Here is a 21,828-nt window from a genome sequence, read left to right as displayed (position 1 = left end):
ACTGGGTCTGTGACTAGAGAACCAATGCCAGCTGGAGTTGTGAACATTAAAATCACCAAGGAAAATTACCTCACTGTTAGGAAAGTTGGACTGGAAAAAGTCAAGTTGCAAAGACAGTTGTTGTTAGTTGGTTTTTAGGAGCATTAGCAACTAAGGCCATATTGCTCAGGGGATATGGGGTGGTCATTCCCTGACCTTTCCGCTTTGTCCGTATTTGGTGGTCAAGGGCTTGAACCCCAGTCTAATCAAGAAGAGTGTGCTATGCACTACTGCTCCTGCCCACTTGGCTACGGAGGCGCCTGCAAAAACAGGAAGTTAAAGAGCTCCAAGTGATTAGTGGAGTTGGGGGAATGGTAGAGACAACAGATGAATTTAACACAATGAGGATAGAGATTTTAAGCCAGAGAAGATCGAAGAGAGGAGATTCCAAATTACCAATTCTCTGACAGGGAATATCGGAACGGACATATGCACAAGTACCACCTTTGAGGCGAAAGGAATCATACAGTGAATAATTTGGGCAACTGAGATGAGCAGTAGTTGAATCAACCGATAACTGAGATGCTCTCAGAAAAAGTACATGGGATTTGGCAGACTGCAAGTGGAAATGGAGATCATTGAGATTAGAATTGAGACCACGTATATTTGTGAAATGAACCAGGAAGTGTTTGGGAGGTTTATATCTTTTCGCAGATAAGCTTGCCCTATTAGTTTGACAATTCATGGTGTATTCAATAAGAAAAAGTGGGGGGGGGGCATGTCGTATGAAGTAATGAAATTTTTGGATATGACATACACATGGTAAGAATATACCCAGATCCTTGACATAACGTGGCCTTGACAATGCCCCCCCCCCCACATACACACTACTTGGACTCTCTCCAGCCACTGTCTGGCAGAGTAGAGGTAGCAAGATTATGCACTAGCTGATCCGGAAGCCTCCTAAAGAGTTACCAATAAGTTCGGTCTGGTGTACTAACTAGCGGCCGGCCTGCGAACACAGTTTTAGAGATGTACCCTCGAAATGTAAGGAAGATTGGATCTCATCATGATGTTCATCATAATCTCAAAAGTCATCAGTCATACTGCATGATGGAAGAGATGGGGAAGGGTTGACCGGAACTTAGCTCTGGAGACTAAACAGGGGTTCTACCGCTTCAAGCCTCCAATACGCAAAGGGGTGGTATTGCACCGGTTGATGAGTCATCTACCACCTAGTATTGCCTGGTAACACAGAGGGGGTGGCATTCCTCCATGTGGTGTGGGCACCACACCTCGACACCTGCTTATGTTGGTTCATACCTGGGTGGTCACCCATAGTGTGCTTGTGCATGGAGGTTAGCCCAGTCTTCCAACAGTCATAGAATTAGGCTTTGCTCCAATCTGTAAGAAAGGAAATCCCAGAGAATTCAGTGTTATTACATGTGCAGCATTAAAAAGTGAAACACTTCTGTATCTGGAATCTAATATTTTCAATTTATTTTCATGGTGCTTCGTAACCTAGCTGAGATCTAATTAGGGACCTATAAGCGGAGCAGGGTATAACAATGTGCACCCCAAGATGTATCAGAGATGACTTGGAGTATATTCATTTTCTTTGTGCAAGTGGTTCACAGATATTTGATGTGCTCCTGGAAGTTTAACTTCTGAAAAATTAGCCCTAGGAGACAAAGTGTTCACAATTGGAAGAGGATGATTGGCCAAGTATAACTTGGGTTCAGGATGCATTTGGTGCTGGGTGCAGAAATGTATGGCTGTAGATTTGTGGCTTGACAGTTTGTATCCCATTTTAATTCCAGATATTGTACCTTCACACACAATACATTCCTCATAAGAGGAAAAACGTTACTGTTGAATAAATAGCAGTTTTTATACAGTACTAATATTTTTCCTTTGGCATTGTTATTTTAGGGGGTTTTCTTGGCACATCAACTGATTAGATCAAATTGATCATTCCCATAATATTTGTATAATATTCCATTTCCCGTGGCAATTTCAATTTGCACTGTGCAGGCTGGAAAACCTGGAATTACTAAAGGATTAAAACCCATCCCTCTGCACAAGATTGGTTAACTAGAGGAGAATGATTCAAAAGCCTTTAAGAATTCCTCCAGTCTCCAACTGGATATACCTCTCCATATGAGTGAAAAATGAATCTACTATACTGTCATGAAGGAGTCTAAGATTGCAAGTGTCCATGATTATGGAAGAGAAATAAGAGAGACAACAATTATGCTTTTAAATTTATGCTGTAGCTTATGAGTAAATTCAAATGAATGAACTTACTCATAGGGATCAAGTACCTCCTACATATTAAAAAAACAAGTTAAAACATTTGATTGAAAGTTTTAGCCTTTAGACGATCAGTCAGAAGCGAATTTTCTTTAAGAGCTGCTCTCTCTTCTAATAAATGTCTGAAAAAAAAAGTATTTACTTCTGTCAGTTAAGAATAATCTAAATTGTAGTACACTAAAAAATCTAAATTGCTTATGTAAGTTCCCAACTTACGTAAGAGCGAGTTACATAAATTCAGACTTACGTAAATTTTTTTCATTCAAATTTTTTGATGAACATGGTATGCACAAATTGCAAAAGTGAGATACAGAGTAACAAGCTTAAAAAATAGGCATGAAGAGAAGATTCTGAAAATTTATTTATGTTCTTTTTATATGAATGAAGATTTCAGTGAAGGGGACACACATTTCACCATAATAACACAAAAACCCACAAATTCCAGCTATTGGTATTATCACAAATGCAATAACATTGAAGACTGAGTTTACTACCCATTTATAATGAATTGCACTAAGACAGCATTTCCAAACTGGGGTTCATAGACCAGTTCCAAGGGGGGGGGCACAAAACTGACCCTCTGGAAGTGGTCAAATTATTTGTACTGTGTATAGCAAATTGATGATAAATAAAGTTATTATTATATACTTTTTTTTTGATTTTTCAAGTGGTCTCAAAACTATTTTTGAAAGAGTTCATAGATCTCAGTAGTTTGGGAACTACTGCACTAACAGAAAAGCTCAATAAACCAGACTCTGTAAAATTTCTTTATTACTTTATGGTAGTGACCTCCAGAAATATGTTATAGTAAAATGTGACATGTGAGGTAATAATAGTATGTTTCCGCCTTAACCCCTTTAAGTTTTTTTTACAGAAAATTTCATTTTGACTGTTATCATGGTGATAACTAAGAGAATAAGTGACAGTACTAGTAAACCTACCAAGAAAATGAAAGCAATCGATTTGGATCAGCAAATTAAAATAATTAAGGATGTATGAAAATGGTTAAAGATTAACAAGTATCGTGCAGAATTTAGATTTGTCACTGTCAAACAGTAAATACAATAATAGAGGACAAAGATAGAATACAAGAAGCGGTGATGGGATCGACGCCAATGAAGTAAACTATAATAACCAAGGCTACAAAAATACATATCAGTTTTTATAGTACAATAACATGTGTTTTTTCCTTCCTTTTATGTTTTCTTTTCTTATGTGCCACTCCAGCTACTTCACTGTGTCACAGATAAAGTTTTTAATTGAACTAATTAAAAATATATAACTATTTTTCTGTGAATATAATTAATATATAAAAAATATAGAACTAATTAATTGAAAAATATATAACTATTTTTCTTCATTCTTCTGAGAATATTATGTGGGTTTTAAATTCAAAAAATAGCAAGGGCTTAATTTTTCAGTACTCACCTTGATCGATATGCAATTGTTATGGTTTGAATGGCAAGAGGTGACTAGCTTTAAGGTGGTTGGTTCTTAAATTAAGGGGTGGGTAAATAGTAATTATGATGGAAACGGGATTAAAATATGTGCAAGGAAGAAGTGCACTAACTCCGTCCTTGGTTGTCATTAAATTGGGTTAAATTGGGATTCTAAATAGTGGATAAGCCAAAAGTCGTAAGAAGGACTTTCGTTAAAAAAACGTCTTCAGTTGGCAAGTTAAATGAAAAGGGAACGCGTACTATATTTAAAAAGAATTTTGTAGTCCCGTGATGCACTTTGTTACTTGTGGGAATCTCAGATTGGTGAGATTCCAAACCGGAGAAAGATTGAAGGGGAGTTTCGCATTTATAATATTTAGATCGGAGTGGTGACGAAACCATTCTATAATGAGGGCTTTGAATTGTAAAATTTTGTAACTGTTTTTTAATTTTAATATGATAATAGCTGAGTCAACTAAGGGAGTATGGTTGTTGGACTGGGCATGTAAAGTAAGTTCAGTGCTGGATTGTCCAGTTCTGAAGCTATTGTAGTGATAGTATGCTCTGGTATTGGATTGAACCGAATTTGGTTGTGGTACTACCAATGTAACAGGCGTTACAATTGTGTTGACATTTTATTAAATAAATAATATTATTCATTTTGCTTTTTGGATATTTATGTGGTTCTTTATATTTATTGAAAAGTGATCCGAGTTTGTTATAAGTGGAAAAAATAAGAGTGATGTCTGTACCTGCAAATATTCGCCGAAATTGTCCTGCAAGGTTACTATGATAAGGAAGGACAAGACGTGTTTTACTATTTATGATATGTTTTATGGGGTTATTGATATTATTTTTTGCAATGGAAATGGTATGTTGGATTAATTTTGGAGGGTAATTTCTGGCTATGAATTTTTTTGTGAGATATTGTAACTCATTGGATAGGTTGTTTTATGAGGTGCTGAATTTAATGGCATTGTAGATTTGGTTATAGAGAACGGATTTTTTTATGTTGAAAGGGTGGTGCGATGTAAAATGTAGGAATTTCCCTGTGTGTGTGTGTGTTTTCTATAGATCTTAGTTGAGTACCTGTTTTATATATGGTGAGATTGAGAAAATTAATTTGTTTATTGGTTTCTATTTTGAGTGTGTATTTAAGTCTGTCGTGAATTGAATTGAATTTTGAAAAAGGTTATCAATTATAGTTTTGTTTCCTATTAAAAGTACATCATCAGCGTATCGTATCACATGTATAACTTTATCTCGGAAGGGTAAGGTTGTAGGATTTTATTTTCAACTGTGGCTAAGTAAATTTCGGAAAGGGGAGTAGAGATGCCTAAGCCCATGGGTAATCAGAATATTTGTTGGAAGATCCGATTGTGAAATCTGAAATGCCTGGCATCTAATAGTAGAGAGGTGAGTTCTAAAATATTGTTTATAGAAAGGGAGGTGCAATTAATGACACTATCGTTGGAAGTTAAATATCCACGAAGGGCTTGTAAGGTGAAAGGTATATGTACATTGGTGTATAGTGATATGACATCAAATGATGCTAGAATATCATCGTCAGCGATTATGGTGGTTTTAATTTTCTCAAAAGCCTGGTTGGTATTACTGATTTTAAATTTGGAAAACCTGGTGAGTGGAGATATGATTTTTACTAGAAATGAGGATAGGTTTGTGAAGGCGGATTTACTAAAAGAAATAATTGGTCTTAAGGGGTGGCCCGGTTTATGTAGTTTGGTAATTCCAAACATATGGGGGAGAACATTGCTTCGTATGCCAATCTGCTGTAAGGTATGTAGGGTGATTTCTTTATTTGACCGGAGTTTTAAGAAATTTTAAAGAAATCACCCTACATGCCTTACAGCAGATTGGCAGAAAAAGAGAATCTACAACAATGCAGTGATTCCTTATAAGAAATTCTTAAATGGAAAGCTCTGAATGAACATGAGCATAATTATGATGCATGTGTGCCAATTCCCCAAAGCCCACTTTTCTGGCCATTTTTTCCAAACAGTATCATACAATCACTGCAGAATTGGGCGAAGGTAAAGTAAGCCTGCATGAGAAGCACGCAAAAGTTCGATGAAATTTACCGATGAAAGTATTTTGCCGTAACGGCATTTGTATTGTTGCTCACACGGTAAACAGACGGTGGGTGTTATCGATTGAAATCCAGGAGTAGAAATTGAATCTCATGGGAGACTGAAACCCTCATAAGGGGAGGAGGTAACCTGACCTTTTTTTTATTTAGAATCACTGGTGGACTAGTGGATAAATTGTTTATTAATAAAAAAAAAAAGGCAAAGGAAGCCCACACAAGAAGCACGGTAAGCTTCAAAAACGTTTACCGGTGAAACTATGTTACAAACATTTTTTACAACAACAGAACTTCCAATATGACTGTTCTTGATTTAATTAGTGATTCTAAAGAAAAAAGATCAGGTTATCCCCCCCCCCCCCCCAACTTCGGGAGGATTTCAAGCTGCCGTGGGATTCAACTTCTACTCCAGACCGATAACACCCACCGGCTGTTTACCGAGCGAGCAACAATATAAATGCCGTTACAGCAAAATACATTTACCGGTAAATTTCATCGAACTTTTGCATGCTTCTCATGCAGGCTTTCTTTACCCTACCCCAGAATTGTTTGTAGTATTTCCAGATCATCGTTTGACCACACGAGACAAATTAGCTTAACATTAGTAGAGGTATACGATGCAAGATAGCAAGCTTATGCAGCATCAGCCAAAAAAAAAAAAACCTCCCATTTCACCCCTCCATTTGTTCCAAATGCTGTCCAGCTCAGCCTTAAATTTATTTAGGCTATCAACTTCCACAACAAAAGATGGAAGTCTGTTCCACAAATCAACTACCCGCTATTTAAGACAAATTTCTGCACATCTATTCTACAACTGTCTTTCCTCAATTTGAAACTGTGGCCCCCTCAGGTTCTTAATCTGAGCAAGAGGAAGAATCCCATCAACATTCAGCTTGTTCGAGCCATTCAAGGCCATATACACCTCAATCAGATCACCTCGCAGGAGTCTACTCTCCAGGCACTGCAATTTGCAGAACTTAAGCCTTTCTTTGTAAGAGCACCCCTGTGTTCCCCTCACCAATCCTGTTGCCCTTCTTTGTACTCTTTCTAGCAACTCTACATCCTTCCTAAAATGAGGCATCCAGACCTGTACACAGTACTCCAGGTGTAGCCTGACCATTGCCTTGTACAACGGGATAATCACCACCATGATCTACCGTGGCAGCCTGTCTGCACTGCTCAGCAAACTTCTTCAAGGTTTAGGCCTAAATGGATGGCCAAAGATTTCTCATAATCTGCCTTCGCCTGCCTAACCTCCTTTATGACTTGATTACAGATTACTTTATATCTGCCAAAGGCTTCTGTGTCACCTGATACTTTATATGTATCCCATACATTTTTCTTCTCTGTCACGATCGTCATTAATTCATCTGACATCCATTTTAGGCCTAAACCTTTTCATATTTGACTGCACAATTACTCCCAGGTCTTTTTCACTTCCCCGAGTGTAGTACCACACAGTTGGTACGTTTCTCTTCAGTTATTGCTACCCATATGCAGTACTTTTCATTTGTCAATGTTAAACTTCAGTTGCCACTACTCAGTCCATTTGCTCAACTTATCTAGATCCAGTTGGAGTAGCATACTGTCTTTACTGCCATTAACAACTGTGCCAACCTTTTTATAATCTGCAAACTTGACATTAAACCTGATATACCTTCATCAATATCATTGATAAATATACAAAACAACAATGGGCCCAACACCGACTCCTGAGGAACTCCACTAATAACATTTGTCCACTAAGAGCAGTGTCCATTGATTACCACTCTGCTGTCTCTCACTAAACCATCCCTTTATTGATTGTAGCAACTTACCCTTAATGCCATACCTCTCCAATTTGTACAGCAGTCTTCCATGTGCAACAGTATCAAAAGCTTTCCTGAAATCCAAGTATATGATATCAAAATTATTTTTGGCATTGAGTTCCTCTGTGACCACATCACAGTATCCAATCAAATTGGTAAATTACTCATTCAGTTTATCAACTACCTGAGCACGATCATCAATAGTTAACCCATCTATGTTAAATGGTCCAATCTGATTCATCCCTTTCCTTCTAGAGTTTACATAAGTAAAGAACTCTTTGCTGTTTTTCTTTGCATCCTTTGCCAAAGATTTCTCATAATCTGCCTTCGCCTGCCTAACCTCCTTTGTGACTTGATTACAGATTACTTTATATCTGCCAAAGGCTTCTGTGTCACCCGATACTTTATATGTATCCCATACATTTTTCTTCTCTGTCACGATCGTCATTAATTCATCTGACATCCATTTAGGCCTAAACCTTGAAGAATATTTTTTTAGTTGGAATGAAAAGCCAAGTAGCCTCGAAAATTAAGTCCCTGAAGGCTTCCCATTTAGAATTCAACGTTGGTAACATCATCAGCTGATCCCACTGTACAGAATTTAAAAATTGTCTGAGACCCCTGTAGTCACCTTTAAGAAAGCAAAAGCCCTTCCCTTTAGCCTTGATGGTAGCTACATCTTTAAGTAATTCCCACATCAGTACATTGTGATCACTGCTGATAATCAGATCAAGAGTATTACTCCCTCTGGTTGCCTCTCGAACTTATTGCTGTAGAAAACGGTCATCCAGTAAATCCACAAAAGTCTTGTTAGTGTGTGAGTGACCAACCCACAAGTTCCAGTCAATATATGGAAAGTTAAAATCCCCCATTATATGACATTCTGATTTACTGGCCCACTATTTCTTTGCACAATTGCTCATTATACTCATCAGGTTCATTAGGCCTATAACACACTCCTACTCTCATTTTTCCTTTCTCAGTGCTTGCCCCACCAAACAGACTCAACGTTGCATTGTCCACCAACATCAATTGGATGCACTTCTTAGATTTTGTGTGTTTCTTAACTAACAGCATAACCCCTCCTCCCTTCCTGTCATGTCTATCCTTTCTGTATTTGGGGAGATTGTACTCCCCAAATTCCAATTCTGCACTGCTTATATCTGTGTGACACTATGTTTCTGATATCCCAACAATATCTGCCTTTGATGTCTTGACTAGCACTTCAAGTTCATTAAATTTATTGACTATACTCCTAGCATGGTGTACATGCAAGTATACATGCATCTGTTTCTACTCTTAGTTATCCTAACACAGCCCATGTATTTACTTGTTCCACTATGACTCCCAGCATTTTTGGAAATCTCCATTACCTTGCTTTCCAGGCTGTTGCTCATTCTAATAGAAGCAGTGCAAGAATCACTTTTGCCTCTGCTCTAGGCTACTTAACCTTTTGGTCTGGGTATCCCCCCCCCCAAGCTAACAGTTTTCCGACACACCTAACACTGCCTCGATAGCTGATGCTATCGAGGTAGTGTTATCTTGCACCCTTTCTATTTAAGTGTACCCCATCCCTGTAAAAGCAGTCTCTCCTGTCAACAAGCACAGACCAAGCTGAAAAAAATTCTACCCCTTGAGCCGATCACAATCTCTCCATGGTACAATTGATCGACATGGCTCTCATCATATACTCCCTCCTAATCATGTGTGGGCAAAATTGCAGACACTTTCACATTGAACTCTAACTGGCAACTTTTTTTCAACATTGACTTGTACTTGTTGAGTAAATCTGCAGATCTCTTACTCTTAATGTCATTAGTTCCAATGTGTACAACATCACCTTTTGTGCCCTTAAAAGATGATATCCTCTACGTCATCAACCTTTGCCCCTGGCAGACATACCCTAGTCCTGTTCCACCTATCCTTCTTGCATAGTATATTCTCTGTCTCCCTGACAATAGAGTCACCAACAATAACTAGTTCCTTCGGAACCAGCACATTCTGCCTTGGAGATTGCCTCTGTGTTGCCTGATATACACAAGTGAGTTCTGCCATTGAGCTGGGCAGCTGAGAGCTTGATGGGCTCCTCATATTAATTTCTTTGAGGGCATTTACCCTACACCTAAAGCTCTCAGAGATGCCCATCAGAATGCTGAGTTGGCGCCTAATTTCTTGACACTCTAGATACCTAGCACACACAAAGGCATCCTCCTTGGCTAGATCACGTCCTGTTTTAGAAAGGTCAGCAAACATTTCACATTTCGCACATTTTTTGAGACTGTGATGCGTTGGAGAATCGCCTCCTTCATTCTCCCCTGAGTCACAGCACTCTAGCTAGTCTGTGATCTTTGCTTCGCAGCTCTAGTCTGGGTCATGATTTCCGTTTAAATACAATTTAATTAACAATAAAATAAAATTTAATAAGATTAATAATATTTTTGATTAATTGATAATATTATAATAAGCTAACAGATTCCTAATACAGTGCTTCGTATTACGCTATCTAGTTTTACTTTATACCTTACGCTATCAGTTTGACATATATATACATTACACTAATACTTATCGACTACAATATGGCGGCTAGCTCAACAATATTGGCGCCAACACCGGGAGTCATAATTTCCAAAAATCGCTGGTTAAATTAAAAATTAGAAGCTAATGAATGCTACTAAACCTATTTAATATCTCTGTAAAACACAATGTAAAATGTTAATTAACAAAGAATATGGTAAAAATTAAAAATACTTATCCCTTTACAGCAGCCAAAAATCCACTGACTGTTCTCTTCCGCGACCAAAATTATTTATGTCAAATTCATAACTAACAATGACCTATGATCAAAATACATGAAGACTGAGATTGTCTTGCTTTTTGGGGATTGGAAAAGATGGAGACTTCCATCGAGATGAATGGGCCCTTGTTTCTTGGTTATAGACATTACCCATGGTTTGTCTCAACCAAATTCATCACCAGATGGAAGAAACAAAGTGTGGATAGATACTAATGTGCTGTATAAATAATAACAAAAGCAGCATTTCCACTCTCTGCAATCACTGGTGAGGATATGAAGCAAACTAGGCTGAAATGTGTCACATTCCCAAAACTTTTGTTAAAATCAACGTCTCATAAGAAATAAAAATTTCACCAGCAACTTAAGAGATGGTTAAACATCAATTACTCCTGATCAGATCACAAACATGAGTGACTGAATCATTAATTTTGATCATCACAACAAAGATGTGGCCCTATTTAAACTTTGAAACTTGGAATGACATACAGCAGCGTCTTTTCTGAAAGTTGTTTTTAACATATCATGGGTTTTGTTGCTTTTCCCTATTTGAAATAAAATTATGTAAATTTACCCACTTCCTAGTAAAATTATTATTCATTTTAAAATGTGATGAAACATAAAAAAAAAAAAAACCTATTCATCACACACTAATTCAGAATGACTGCAGATAAATGGGTGATTCATGCATTACTATATCTGGATGAGTGACCAAACATGCTGTAACAAGTCATAACTCATAATGATGCTGTCATTTCAAGGTACAAAGTTGGTGAATTTTTTGACCACATCTTGTATATTCTTTCTCATTCTTTATGATCTCTTGTCATCTTAGAAGATTTTCAATTCTGCATTTATAAAACTTATTTTTGGTCAAAGAAAATGAAGAGATTCAGTTTTGATGGCCTTGAAACCTGCAATATTTTACCATAAAAATAATGTTGTAAATTTCAGAATGAATGGTATTTTTATGCAGCAAGTCTGGAGACTTTGGCAGGAATGACAGTTTATCCCAATCAAGAATTGGATAAATTGCAGATAACAATTTCCTCAATTTAGGAAATTGTCATCTGCATGGTAAGAAAACAAGCATTGCCCTAATGAACAAAAACACACTTTCAGGTGATCAAAGAAGGCATTTTTGTCACAATGTTACTGGGAAAAGACATCAGCTGTGATAATTTTATTCAGATTCATTAATTCAAAACAAACTACACTTTGTATATCTTCCATATGTACAGTAACACCCTCATGAGTCACAGTTTTCTTGGTTCTGGTTTGGCTGAATCCTTGGGATTAAGCCACTATTCACAATATTTAATGCTACAGAGAAGCACTCATTTGTTACCCCAAGTAATAATTAGATCTAAATACAGTACAGGTAGTTCCCAACTTTACGAGTTAATTTGTGTTAATTTTTTGCTTTATGTGCTTGTAAAGCAAAAACTCGTAAAGCGGGAATTTATTTCCCAAAGACGTAATGTTAAACAGAGAGGTTATGTTCTCAACAATGAAATTTGACCTTAGTAATGTTAAATAAAGGTCAACAAAACAATAGTTTATGCTTAAACAATGATTTATTTATCCAAAGAAATGAAAACATGGTCTTTAAAATCAAGCAAATTATAATAAACAATAAATTATTTGTCATACAAATGTTAAATAATGTTTATTCTCCATCATCATCAACTAAATGCACACTCACTGATGGTTCATCACTCATCGTTGGTTTGTTGGAAGCACAAGGAGTCATCGTCTTCTTTAAAAATGCTTCAAGTCGTTTGTTTCCAAGACAGCCTTCTTTTTTCTTTATAAATTTCACGATAGCATGCATAAGCATTTTTTAAATCTTTAGCAACTTTTTTAGTGTCTTTGAAATTTGAATCTTGCGACTTGAAAATATCAATTGCTTTTTCTGTGTTGAAAAGCTTTGTCAAGTCCTTTGAGAGTGAAGGAATGAACAGGAGTTTCAGCTGCTAAAACTTCTTCCTTAGCTTCTTCACATTTTGCCATTTCAATGGGTCTTCATTTGTGAGCTTTATTGTGTACTTCAAGCAGATCAGTGACGTCAGTTGTACATACCTCAAGCTACAATTGGTTAGCAACATTTACGACCGTTTCTGTTTCATTTTGTACGATCTTTTCTGGTTCTTGAAATCCTTCAATAAACTGATGACAAGAGTTAACTGATCAACAGAATCAACTGATCAATAAACTGATGACAGAGTTTATTCCAAAAACACTCATGTTTTGTTATTTTGATTGCATCTAAAATGTGGAATTCTTTAAGAGTTGGACCTCCCTCCTTATCTCTGCCTGAACAAACAACTGCACGCACATTAGTACAGCTACGTGCATGGTTTGAAATGTCATTTTTGTGAATGTTTAGCATTTGATGTGGTTACAAAGGAACTGGATGCAAAAAATAATTTTGATATCATATACTTGAATTTCAGGAAAGCTTCTGACACTGTTGTGGATGGAAGACTACTGTACAAATTGGAGCAGAATGGTATTAAGGGTAAGTTGCTACAATGGATAAAAGGATGGTTGAGTGGGAGAAGACAAGAGGGTGGTAATCAATGGGTGTTGCTCTTCGTGGACTAACGTTATTAGTAGAGTCCCACAGGATTCGGTATTGGGTCCACTGTTATTTTGTATATTTATCAATGATATTGATGAAGGTATATCAGGCTTAGTGTCGAAGTTTGCAGATGATACAAAGGTTGGCAGGGTTGTTAATGACAGTAATGGTAGTGTGCTACTGCAACAGGATCTAGAAAATTTGGGCAGATGGGCTGAGAAGTGGCAACTGAAGTTTAACATTGCCAAATGCAAAGTATTGCATATGGGTAGAAGTAACCCCAGAGAAATGCACCAACTGTGGTACTACACTTAAGGGGGTAGAAAATGAAAAAGTGTAATTGTGCAGTCAGATATGAAGTTTTCTGAGCAATGCAGACAGGCTGCCAGGGCAGATCATGGGTTTTGTCAATGATATACAGGAATTTTGCTAGAAGGGAAAAGGAGGTGATTGTCCCTCTGTATAAGGCAATGGTCAGGCCACGCCTTGAGTACTGCATACAGGTCTGGAGGCCTCATTTTAGGAAGGATGTAGATTTACTTGAGCATGTACAGAGAAGGGCAACAAGATTGGTGAGGGGAATGAAGGGATCCTCTTACCAAGAGAGGCTTAAGTTTTGCAAATTGCAGCAGCTGGAGACTAGGCACCTGCACAGTGATCTGATTGAGGCTTTGAATGGATTGAGCACGCTGAATTCTGATGGAATTCTTCCACTTGTTCAGATTATGAACCTAAGGGGGCATAAATTCAAATTGAGGAAAGACAGATGTAGAATAGATGTGCGGAAATTTGCCTTTAGCCAGCAGGCGGTTAATTGCTGGAACAAACTTCCATCTGTTGTTGTGGAAGTTGATAGGTTAAATAGATTTAAGGAGGAACTGGACAAATGTTTAGAGGGAATAGTTTTGTAAATTTTTTTTTTTTTTTTTTTGCTCATACACTTGCTTTCTTGCACTGTATGCCACTACTACTACTATTTAGTTATTGCAATTAATGTTCATATTTTCAATTTTGTTGATACTTGAAAAAAAGAACTTTCAAACCTGGAAACTCGTAAAGCAAAATCTCATAAAGCGGGAACTGTCTGTACTCAAAATTGACAGGAATACAATGAAATGCAAATGTCTATGCATTATGCTAGATTTTCTAGAGATAATTCACATAGAGCCCATTTTCTAAGTTTTATCATTTTTACCAGTCATTTTCAGTGGTGGTGATGAATAGTGGAATGGGCACAATTAAGTTGCCAAGCAAGTTCTCTAAATTACAAACAGGACTGGCTTCAACTTGGCTTTCAGCAGATTGTTGTCAAATTCATGAGGCTGCCATAACCAAGCACTATCAACAACAATGCTGTAATAACCACCTCTGAATTTCTGCTGTAAATGAAAGGAAGTACTTCTGACAATACTTCCTCTTGTTTACAGTTTCTCCTCCATAAACATGATCTGAGAAATTCAGAAAAGCCAGACGCAGTATTAAAAAAAAAAAAATCTTTGTAAGTGCTTTTAGTCAAATGTTACTTTGAGACATCATAAAAAAGTTTCAAAGTTTGAGACACCATGAAGCTTAAAAATACTTCAAAAGCCTAATGGTAAAATTAATAATAGTTAATTAATTAATAAGCTCCAATACTTTACAGAGGAAAAACAGCCAATTGCTCATAACTGAAATTAGAATAGACAATGGTATTATTATTCAACCAATTATGAATGGAAGCAAAGCTTATACAGCAATAGCCAATTTTTTTTTTTTTTTTTTTTTTAACCCACCACTAATCAATCTTTAACTGAATGCAAATTTTTCCTGCGCATCTATTCTGAAACCATCCTTTTTCAATTTAGACTTATGATCCCTTGTGTGTCACCTGAGAAAGTGTAAAGAAGCCATCAGCATTTGGTTTGATTAACCTTTTTAAAAATTTATACATTTCAGTTAGATCACAATACAGATGTCTAGCTTCCAGAGACAGCAATTTACAGAACCCCTCAAGTCTTTCTTGGTAAGAATATCCTTTTGTGCTGTTTCTAAACAGCACAAAAGAAGAGAAACATGATTAAAGAGCAACAAGATTAGAGAAACTAAGCTTGTTTCTCTTTTCTGCACCCTATTCAACATATGTGTCCTCTAAAATGAGGTTTCCGAACTTGTATGCAATAGATGTTGGGGATTAAGTACAGCATATATCACTGATATATACTGCACATGATGCAGTAGTGCACTCCAAATGATCCTGAAATCACTGGATTTTATCTTCAATTTCTGGCTAGTTCTATCCAAAATCAATTGCAAAAGAGGATGGCAGTAAGAGTTTATTCCATATCTCATAACTGTAAGGTAACAATCAATAGAGGCATCGTTCTTAACCAGCTTCCAAGAACACCAAAAACCAATATAGCAATATCTAAGTGATTTCAAAAACTCAACTTATGTCAATAAGCTTTTCCTGGAGCCAGATGTCAGGATTACTTTGTAATCTCATGAGACAGTCTCAGATTAGGAGTGAGCAGCCTCCCTTTATTCATTCTGTAGGTTACCTAGATGGACAAGTTAGTGCAATTTCATCATATTAGTACGTAGAAAACCATCAAAGTAGGTGAAATTTCATTGTTTTTGTTATATCTCATATTGTGAAAACCTTCACAACAAGTTGCCTTGATATTTCACTACCTCAAATAAGCAATGCTTCCCCAATGGAGAACACTAATGTTACTTATTCTCAGCGGATACCACAACCCAGATGACACTGTTTCAAGGCTTATTGCCCTCTCTTTGGTAGGTACTCTGATGTTGAAATAAGTGAGCCCACTGAAGAGAGGCCAATAAGCCTTGAAACAGTGCCGTCTGGGTGGTGGTAGTATCCGCTGAGAATAAGTAACATTAGTCTTCACCATTGGTGAAGCATTGCTTATTCGAGGTAGTGCAATATCAGGGCAACTCGCTGCAAAGGTTTGCACAATATGAGATACAATAAAAACGAAGCCCTTTCACATACTTCTGTGGTTCACTACATAGTAATATGATGCAATTCACTAATTAGTCAAAGGCACCTCCGTAGCCAGGTGGGCAGGAGCGGCAGTGCGTAGCACATGCTTCTTGATTAGACCGGGGTTCGAGCTCATGACCACCAAATACGGAGGATGTGGAAAGGTCAGGGAATGACCACTGCATATTCTCGGAGCAATATGGCCTTAGTTGCTAATGCTCCTAAACACCAAATAACAAACAAACAACTAATTAGTCTGTCTAGTGAATCTTTCTGTAGTTTGAGGCTTTAGCCCAAAAAATCATCTTAGTCTGTCGGTTACCTTCATTGGAATAGGATGCTGATTATGTCTACTGATATATCTGCAATTATAAATTATCTTTTTTTTTTTTTATCTTGCTAGTCTAAACCAGAGCTATGATGCTCGATACATTCTACATTGATTTCAATATTTGTAGAAGAATAAGAGAAATTTACATCAATACAAAGGGTACTAGGAAAGTTTTGCAATACAGCTTTGTTTATTTAATTTTTTCAAAGTAATTTCCTCTACATTCAATACACCTCTCCATCCTCCGAAACCAATCTTTAAACCAGTTCTGCCAAGTTTCACTAGGGAGTAAAGCACACTCGTTGTCCCAAGCCCGTAGAAGGTCCTCATCACTGGAAAACCGCCTCCCTTTTAGCTTCATTTTCACATGCGGGAACAGTGCAAAGTCGCAGGGAGCAAGGTCTGGACTGTAGGGAGGGTGCTCGAGAAGTTTCAGTCCTGTCATGGTCAAATATTCGGTGCAGGCTTTGGCGCGGTGAGCTGGAGCATTATCGTGATGGAGGTACCAGGTGTCCATTCTTGACTTTGGCCCCAGGTTCTTGATAGATCCAATGACTTTAGGCAGGCATTGTTCAGTATACCACTTAGCTGTGACTGTCTTCTGCGTGTCCAAAACGACACGTTCCACAATTCCACTCGATTTGAAAAATACAGCTATCATTTTCTTCTTTACAGATCAGGATTTTCTAACAATTACGGGTGTGTCGTCATCATCAAAGACCCAAACTTTGTTTTGAGCCTTGGTCGGCAGATCGTAATAGTACAGCCAAGTCTCATCACCTGTCACGATGTTGTTCACATACCGAGATTGTCCCTTATCAAACTTTTTTAACATCTCCCGGCACCAAGTCACACGTTGTGTCATCTGCTTTTCAGTCAGTTGATGCGGCACCCAGAGAGAACAAAGTTTCTTCACGTGCAAATGATCTTGCAGAATCGAACGAATTGCTGGTGCATTTAGGCCCAAAGTATCCTCTATCTGTTGGTAGGTCACTCGCCTGTTTTCGTCAAGCATTTTCCTCACAGCAGTAACGTTTTCCTCCGTAACTGACGTTTGTGGCCTTCCCGGCCTCTCAGAATCCTCCAGAGTGAAATTTCCCCTTTGGAATTCTCTATACCACCTGAATATCGTTGTACGATGTGGACAATCATCATCTAGTGCAAGAGTCATTTCTTCTAAGCACTGGTCTATGGTTAAACCACGCACGAAATTATACCGCAAAACTGTCCTTATCTCATTTCGTGACCACGATGCCATCGCAAGCACTTTACACTCTCACTACTAATGAATAACTGAGCCCATCGACTTGGCGCGGCGGCTACTATGCACGTATGAACATGTCTCAACATGCAGCAACAAGCAGCTTCCTGTGATTCATTGTTGCGTCATATTGCAAAACTTTCCTAGTACCCTTTGTATGATACGTAGAACACTTCCGTATGCTACTCTCCAGAAATTAAAATGAATATTAAAAAGTTATATAAAAAAAGTTCAACATAAATTTTGAAAATTGTTTTTCAAAATTTATGTAGAACTTTTTAAAAATTTTTAAATTAATATTTTAATTGTGTTCAATTTATTATTTATTTTTTTTTTTTTACTGTAATCATTTTGCATTAATGTTATATTCATTTTAAGTTCTGGAGAGTAGCATACGGAAGTGTTCTTCGAATCATATTGAGATAAATTTTCTGATTCTTCTACAATTTTTTTTTTTTATTTTGCATATCTGTAAGATCAATTTATAATTTAACCAGTAGCTGTTTAACTTTTAAAGATACTTAAATGATGCATAAACTGTATCATTAGATGCTTGCGACATTAATTAATACAGGGCTGGATTTTCCATTAGGCACTGTGCCTAAGGGAAAACACTTTCGAAAGTGAACACTCCCTCAGCATTCAATCCAATTATGGTTAGATAAATTCTTAAAGCTATGTGTACGTTTGGCAAACTAGCAATCAGTTTATCTTTTATTTGTGCCTTTATTAATTCTGCCACAGATGTTTTGTTCTTGTATAGCACTGAAAACAATAGGAATTCATCAACGAAGTCTATTTCTAAGTTGGAAGAGTAGGTGTTGACTAATGCTGTGGCTTTGGATCGAATTTCTTCTTTTGACATAGATTTATCTATAAGAAAACTGAAAGTATTATGTAATGTAATGTATGCAACATGTCGTTTTTTCGTTTCTGCGACTAGCGCGTCTACAATACAATAAAAAAACTTGAATTCGAAATGTATCTTTTGCACTCAGTTCTGCTGGTACCAATTCCTCTAGTATTTCATCAAACAGTTTCTTCCTTTTCTGCTTTCGATCTTCATATTGTCTGTAATCAGAATTTGGAACGAATTCTTTGGCCATTTTTTCAAAGTCGTCAAATTTGTCTTTGTCTCGAACATCAATCAAATAATCCAAAAGAGCAGCATATAATTTCACAATTACGCATAACTCAATTCCAGGTTCCTGAATTGCTTTATTCTCTCTCTATCTGTTTTTTAGATCTTCCAAAATGACAGTCATTAATGCTATTTCTAACCTGTTCAGTTTATTTATCAAAGCTTTAGCTTCATGAACCACTGTCAGTTTTTGTTCTTCACATTAGTATCATGAGTGCTGCATGAATTTTACTGTTATTTTTTTTCAATGATCTCGCAGCATCGTAACGTGATGACCATTTTGTGTCTGATAGATTTTTGACTGTGATTGTATTCTCCATCGTACTCAATTTGGACCATCTTTGTGGTGAGGTTGCAAAGAATGTGTAGAGCGACTGTAAAATGCCGAAAAAATTAACAGCAGTCAAACAGCTTTTTGTGGATATGATCCCTACTAAATTAAGATTGTGGGAAGCACATGGGACCCATGCGTCTAGTTTGTTGAGTTCCACGAATCTGGCTTGGACTCCAGAATACATCCCACTCATATTAGCAGCATTGTCATACGACTGAGATCTGCAATTTGCTACATTTATTCCATATTTATCAAAAACAGATGCTACCATGTCAAAAGGATATTTTGCATCATGCTTTTCAATGGGAACAAACATCAAGAAACGTGCATGTACTTCGCCATCTTTTGATACATAATGAATAATGACAGACAACTGATCTGTGTGACTTATATCAGGAGTTGAATTTTCATTTTACCCAAAGCTTTTTCTTTTTTCATAACCAAATTTGTGTTTTTGCATATATTCGCCAGCCATTTTAAATCATTTCAAACACAATTAACACAAATTTTTCTAAGATCAGAATATGAAAAATTGAAAATGGAGCTCACCAGTCTTCTTTTAAAATTCACACTATTTTCTTAAAATGTCACACCACAAACTTATTCCACTATTTACTACTGCTCTCTTTACATACAACTCACATGTACATATTTGTGAGTACAACTGTTTTGAACAGGAGAATGCACATTTAACTCTCTATGAAACAAGTCAGTTTAACAAGATAAGCATGAGATAAAAGTCAGAGACGTTTATACATATTCATACGTGCATGTGCTGCTGCACTGATCAACTGATCATAATTGCATTACACCAAAAGATGTAATTTGCAGTAAGCGAGTTAAATCCGTGAGTAAAATATTTTAAGAAATATTTTTAAGAAATATTTTACTCCTCTTTTCCCACTTTTCAGAATAAAAGTGCCTGGGGCCTACAACCATTAAAATCTGGGCCTGAATTAATATAATTATTCCCCAGTTAAAATTAATAACTACAAACTAAATTAACATTTATTCATATCGATAAATGTAAAAAGTAACTTTAACTGACAAATCTGTTCGTGTTATCTCATTACACATGTGCTTATGCTTTTGTTTATTTACTAATTTATTTACTTAATTTAATTTCCTTATTAAACCCCTTGTAAGCATGAACACAGGGTTATAAAATTAATCCAGAAAAACTGCCAGCATTGTTTCAAAGTTGTGCAAGCAGCTACTCTTGCAGCCTTTTTGCACTGCTCAGAAAACTTCATATCTGACTTCACAATTACCCCCAGGTCCTTTTCATTCTCCATTACCCTGAGTGTGGTACCACCCAGTTGATACGGTACTCTGGGGTTACTGCTACCCATATGCAATACTTTACATTTTTCAATGTTAAACTACAGTTGCCACCTCTCAGCCCATCTGATAAACTTTTCCAGATCCACTTGCAGTAGTGTACTATCATTACAGTCGTTAACAACCCTGCCAACCTTTGTATCATCTACAAACTTGGACATTAAGCCTGATATACTTTCATCAATATTGCTGATGAATACACAAAACAACAATGGGCCCAACACCAAACCCTGGGGGACTTTATTAATGTTATTAGTGGAGTCCACTAATAACATTAGTCCATGAAAAGCAGCATCCATTGATATCCACTCTCTGTCTTCTACCACTCAATCATCCTTTAATCCATTGTAGCAACTTGCCCTTAATGTCATACTGCTCCAATTTGTATGGTAGTCTTCCATGTGCCACAGTATCAAAAGCTTTCCTAAATCCAAATATATGATATCAAAATTATTCTTTGCATTCAGTTCCTTTGTTACAACATCATAGTATCCAATCAAATTTGTTAGACAAGAGTTCCCCTTCACAAACCCATGCTGTGTCTGAACTAAAACTGCAGTCTTGTCTAGGTAATCTTGCATCGTTTCCTTAACCAGTGACTCCATTATTTTTTTCCCTGGAACAGAAGTTAGACTAACAGGTCTGTAATTACCCGTGTCACCCTTTGATCCCCCATTGTAAATTGGGGACACATTTCCACATCTCCAGTCCATGGGGACTTCCCATGAGCCCAAAGAAGCTTTCATAATTATGGCTAAGGGTTTGCTTACTTCCGCTGCTGCCTCCTTTAATATAACTGGATAGATCCCATCCACCACAGGTGTTTTCCTTATGTTTAACTTCAACAATTTCTCCTCCACTTTGCTCTCAGTTATTATAAAATCACTTAGCTCCCTGTTAGAGTTTGATAAACTTCTGGCATTCCCCTCATTGAATAACTCCTCATGTGTGAATGTAGATGCAAAATACTCCTTCAGTTTATCAGCTACCTGAGCATGATCATCGACAGTCAAACGATCTATTTTAAGCACACCAATCTGATTCATTTCTTTCCTTCTTGTTGTTGTTTGGTTTTTAGGAGCATTAGCAACTAAGGCCATATTGCTCCGGGGATATGTGGGTCATTCCTGACCTTTCTGCATCCTCCGTATTTGGTGGTCTCGGGCTCGAACCCCGGTATAATCAAGAAGAGTGTGCTACGCACTGCTGCTCCTGCCCACCTGGCTATGGAGGCGCCCTTTCCTTTTAGAGTTTATATAAGTAAAGAACTCTTTGCTGTTTCTCTTTGCATCCTTTGTCAAAGATTTCTCGTAATCTGACTTCGCCTGCCTATCTTCCTTTGTAATTTGATTACAGACTAGCTTATATCTACCACAGGCTTTTGTGTTGCCTGATGATTTATATACATCCCATGCA

At 37.1% G+C, this 21,828-nt stretch overlaps 1 protein-coding gene across 1 annotated transcript in view; it reads right to left on the bottom strand.

Moving 5' to 3' along the window:
• Positions 1–2,306: 2,306 nt before the first annotated feature.
• Positions 2,307–21,828, bottom strand: part of LOC150077224 (tetratricopeptide repeat protein 38-like) — a 190,618-nt gene continuing 171,096 nt past the window's right edge. Inside the window, exon 14 of the mRNA XM_090386333.1 lies at positions 2,307–2,414. Within this exon, the coding sequence (XP_090242459.1) occupies positions 2,327–2,414 (88 nt within the window). The 3' untranslated portion in view covers positions 2,307–2,326. The remainder of the gene's footprint in view (positions 2,415–21,828) is intronic.

This window comes from Mastigoproctus giganteus, chromosome 12 (genome assembly GCF_048544385.1).
Source record: "Mastigoproctus giganteus isolate SK-2022 chromosome 12, ASM4854438v1, whole genome shotgun sequence".
NCBI classification, from domain to species: domain Eukaryota; kingdom Metazoa; phylum Arthropoda; class Arachnida; order Uropygi; family Thelyphonidae; genus Mastigoproctus; species Mastigoproctus giganteus.
Note: the sequence above shows the minus strand (reverse complement) of the source record. Positions and strands in the feature narration are given on the sequence as shown.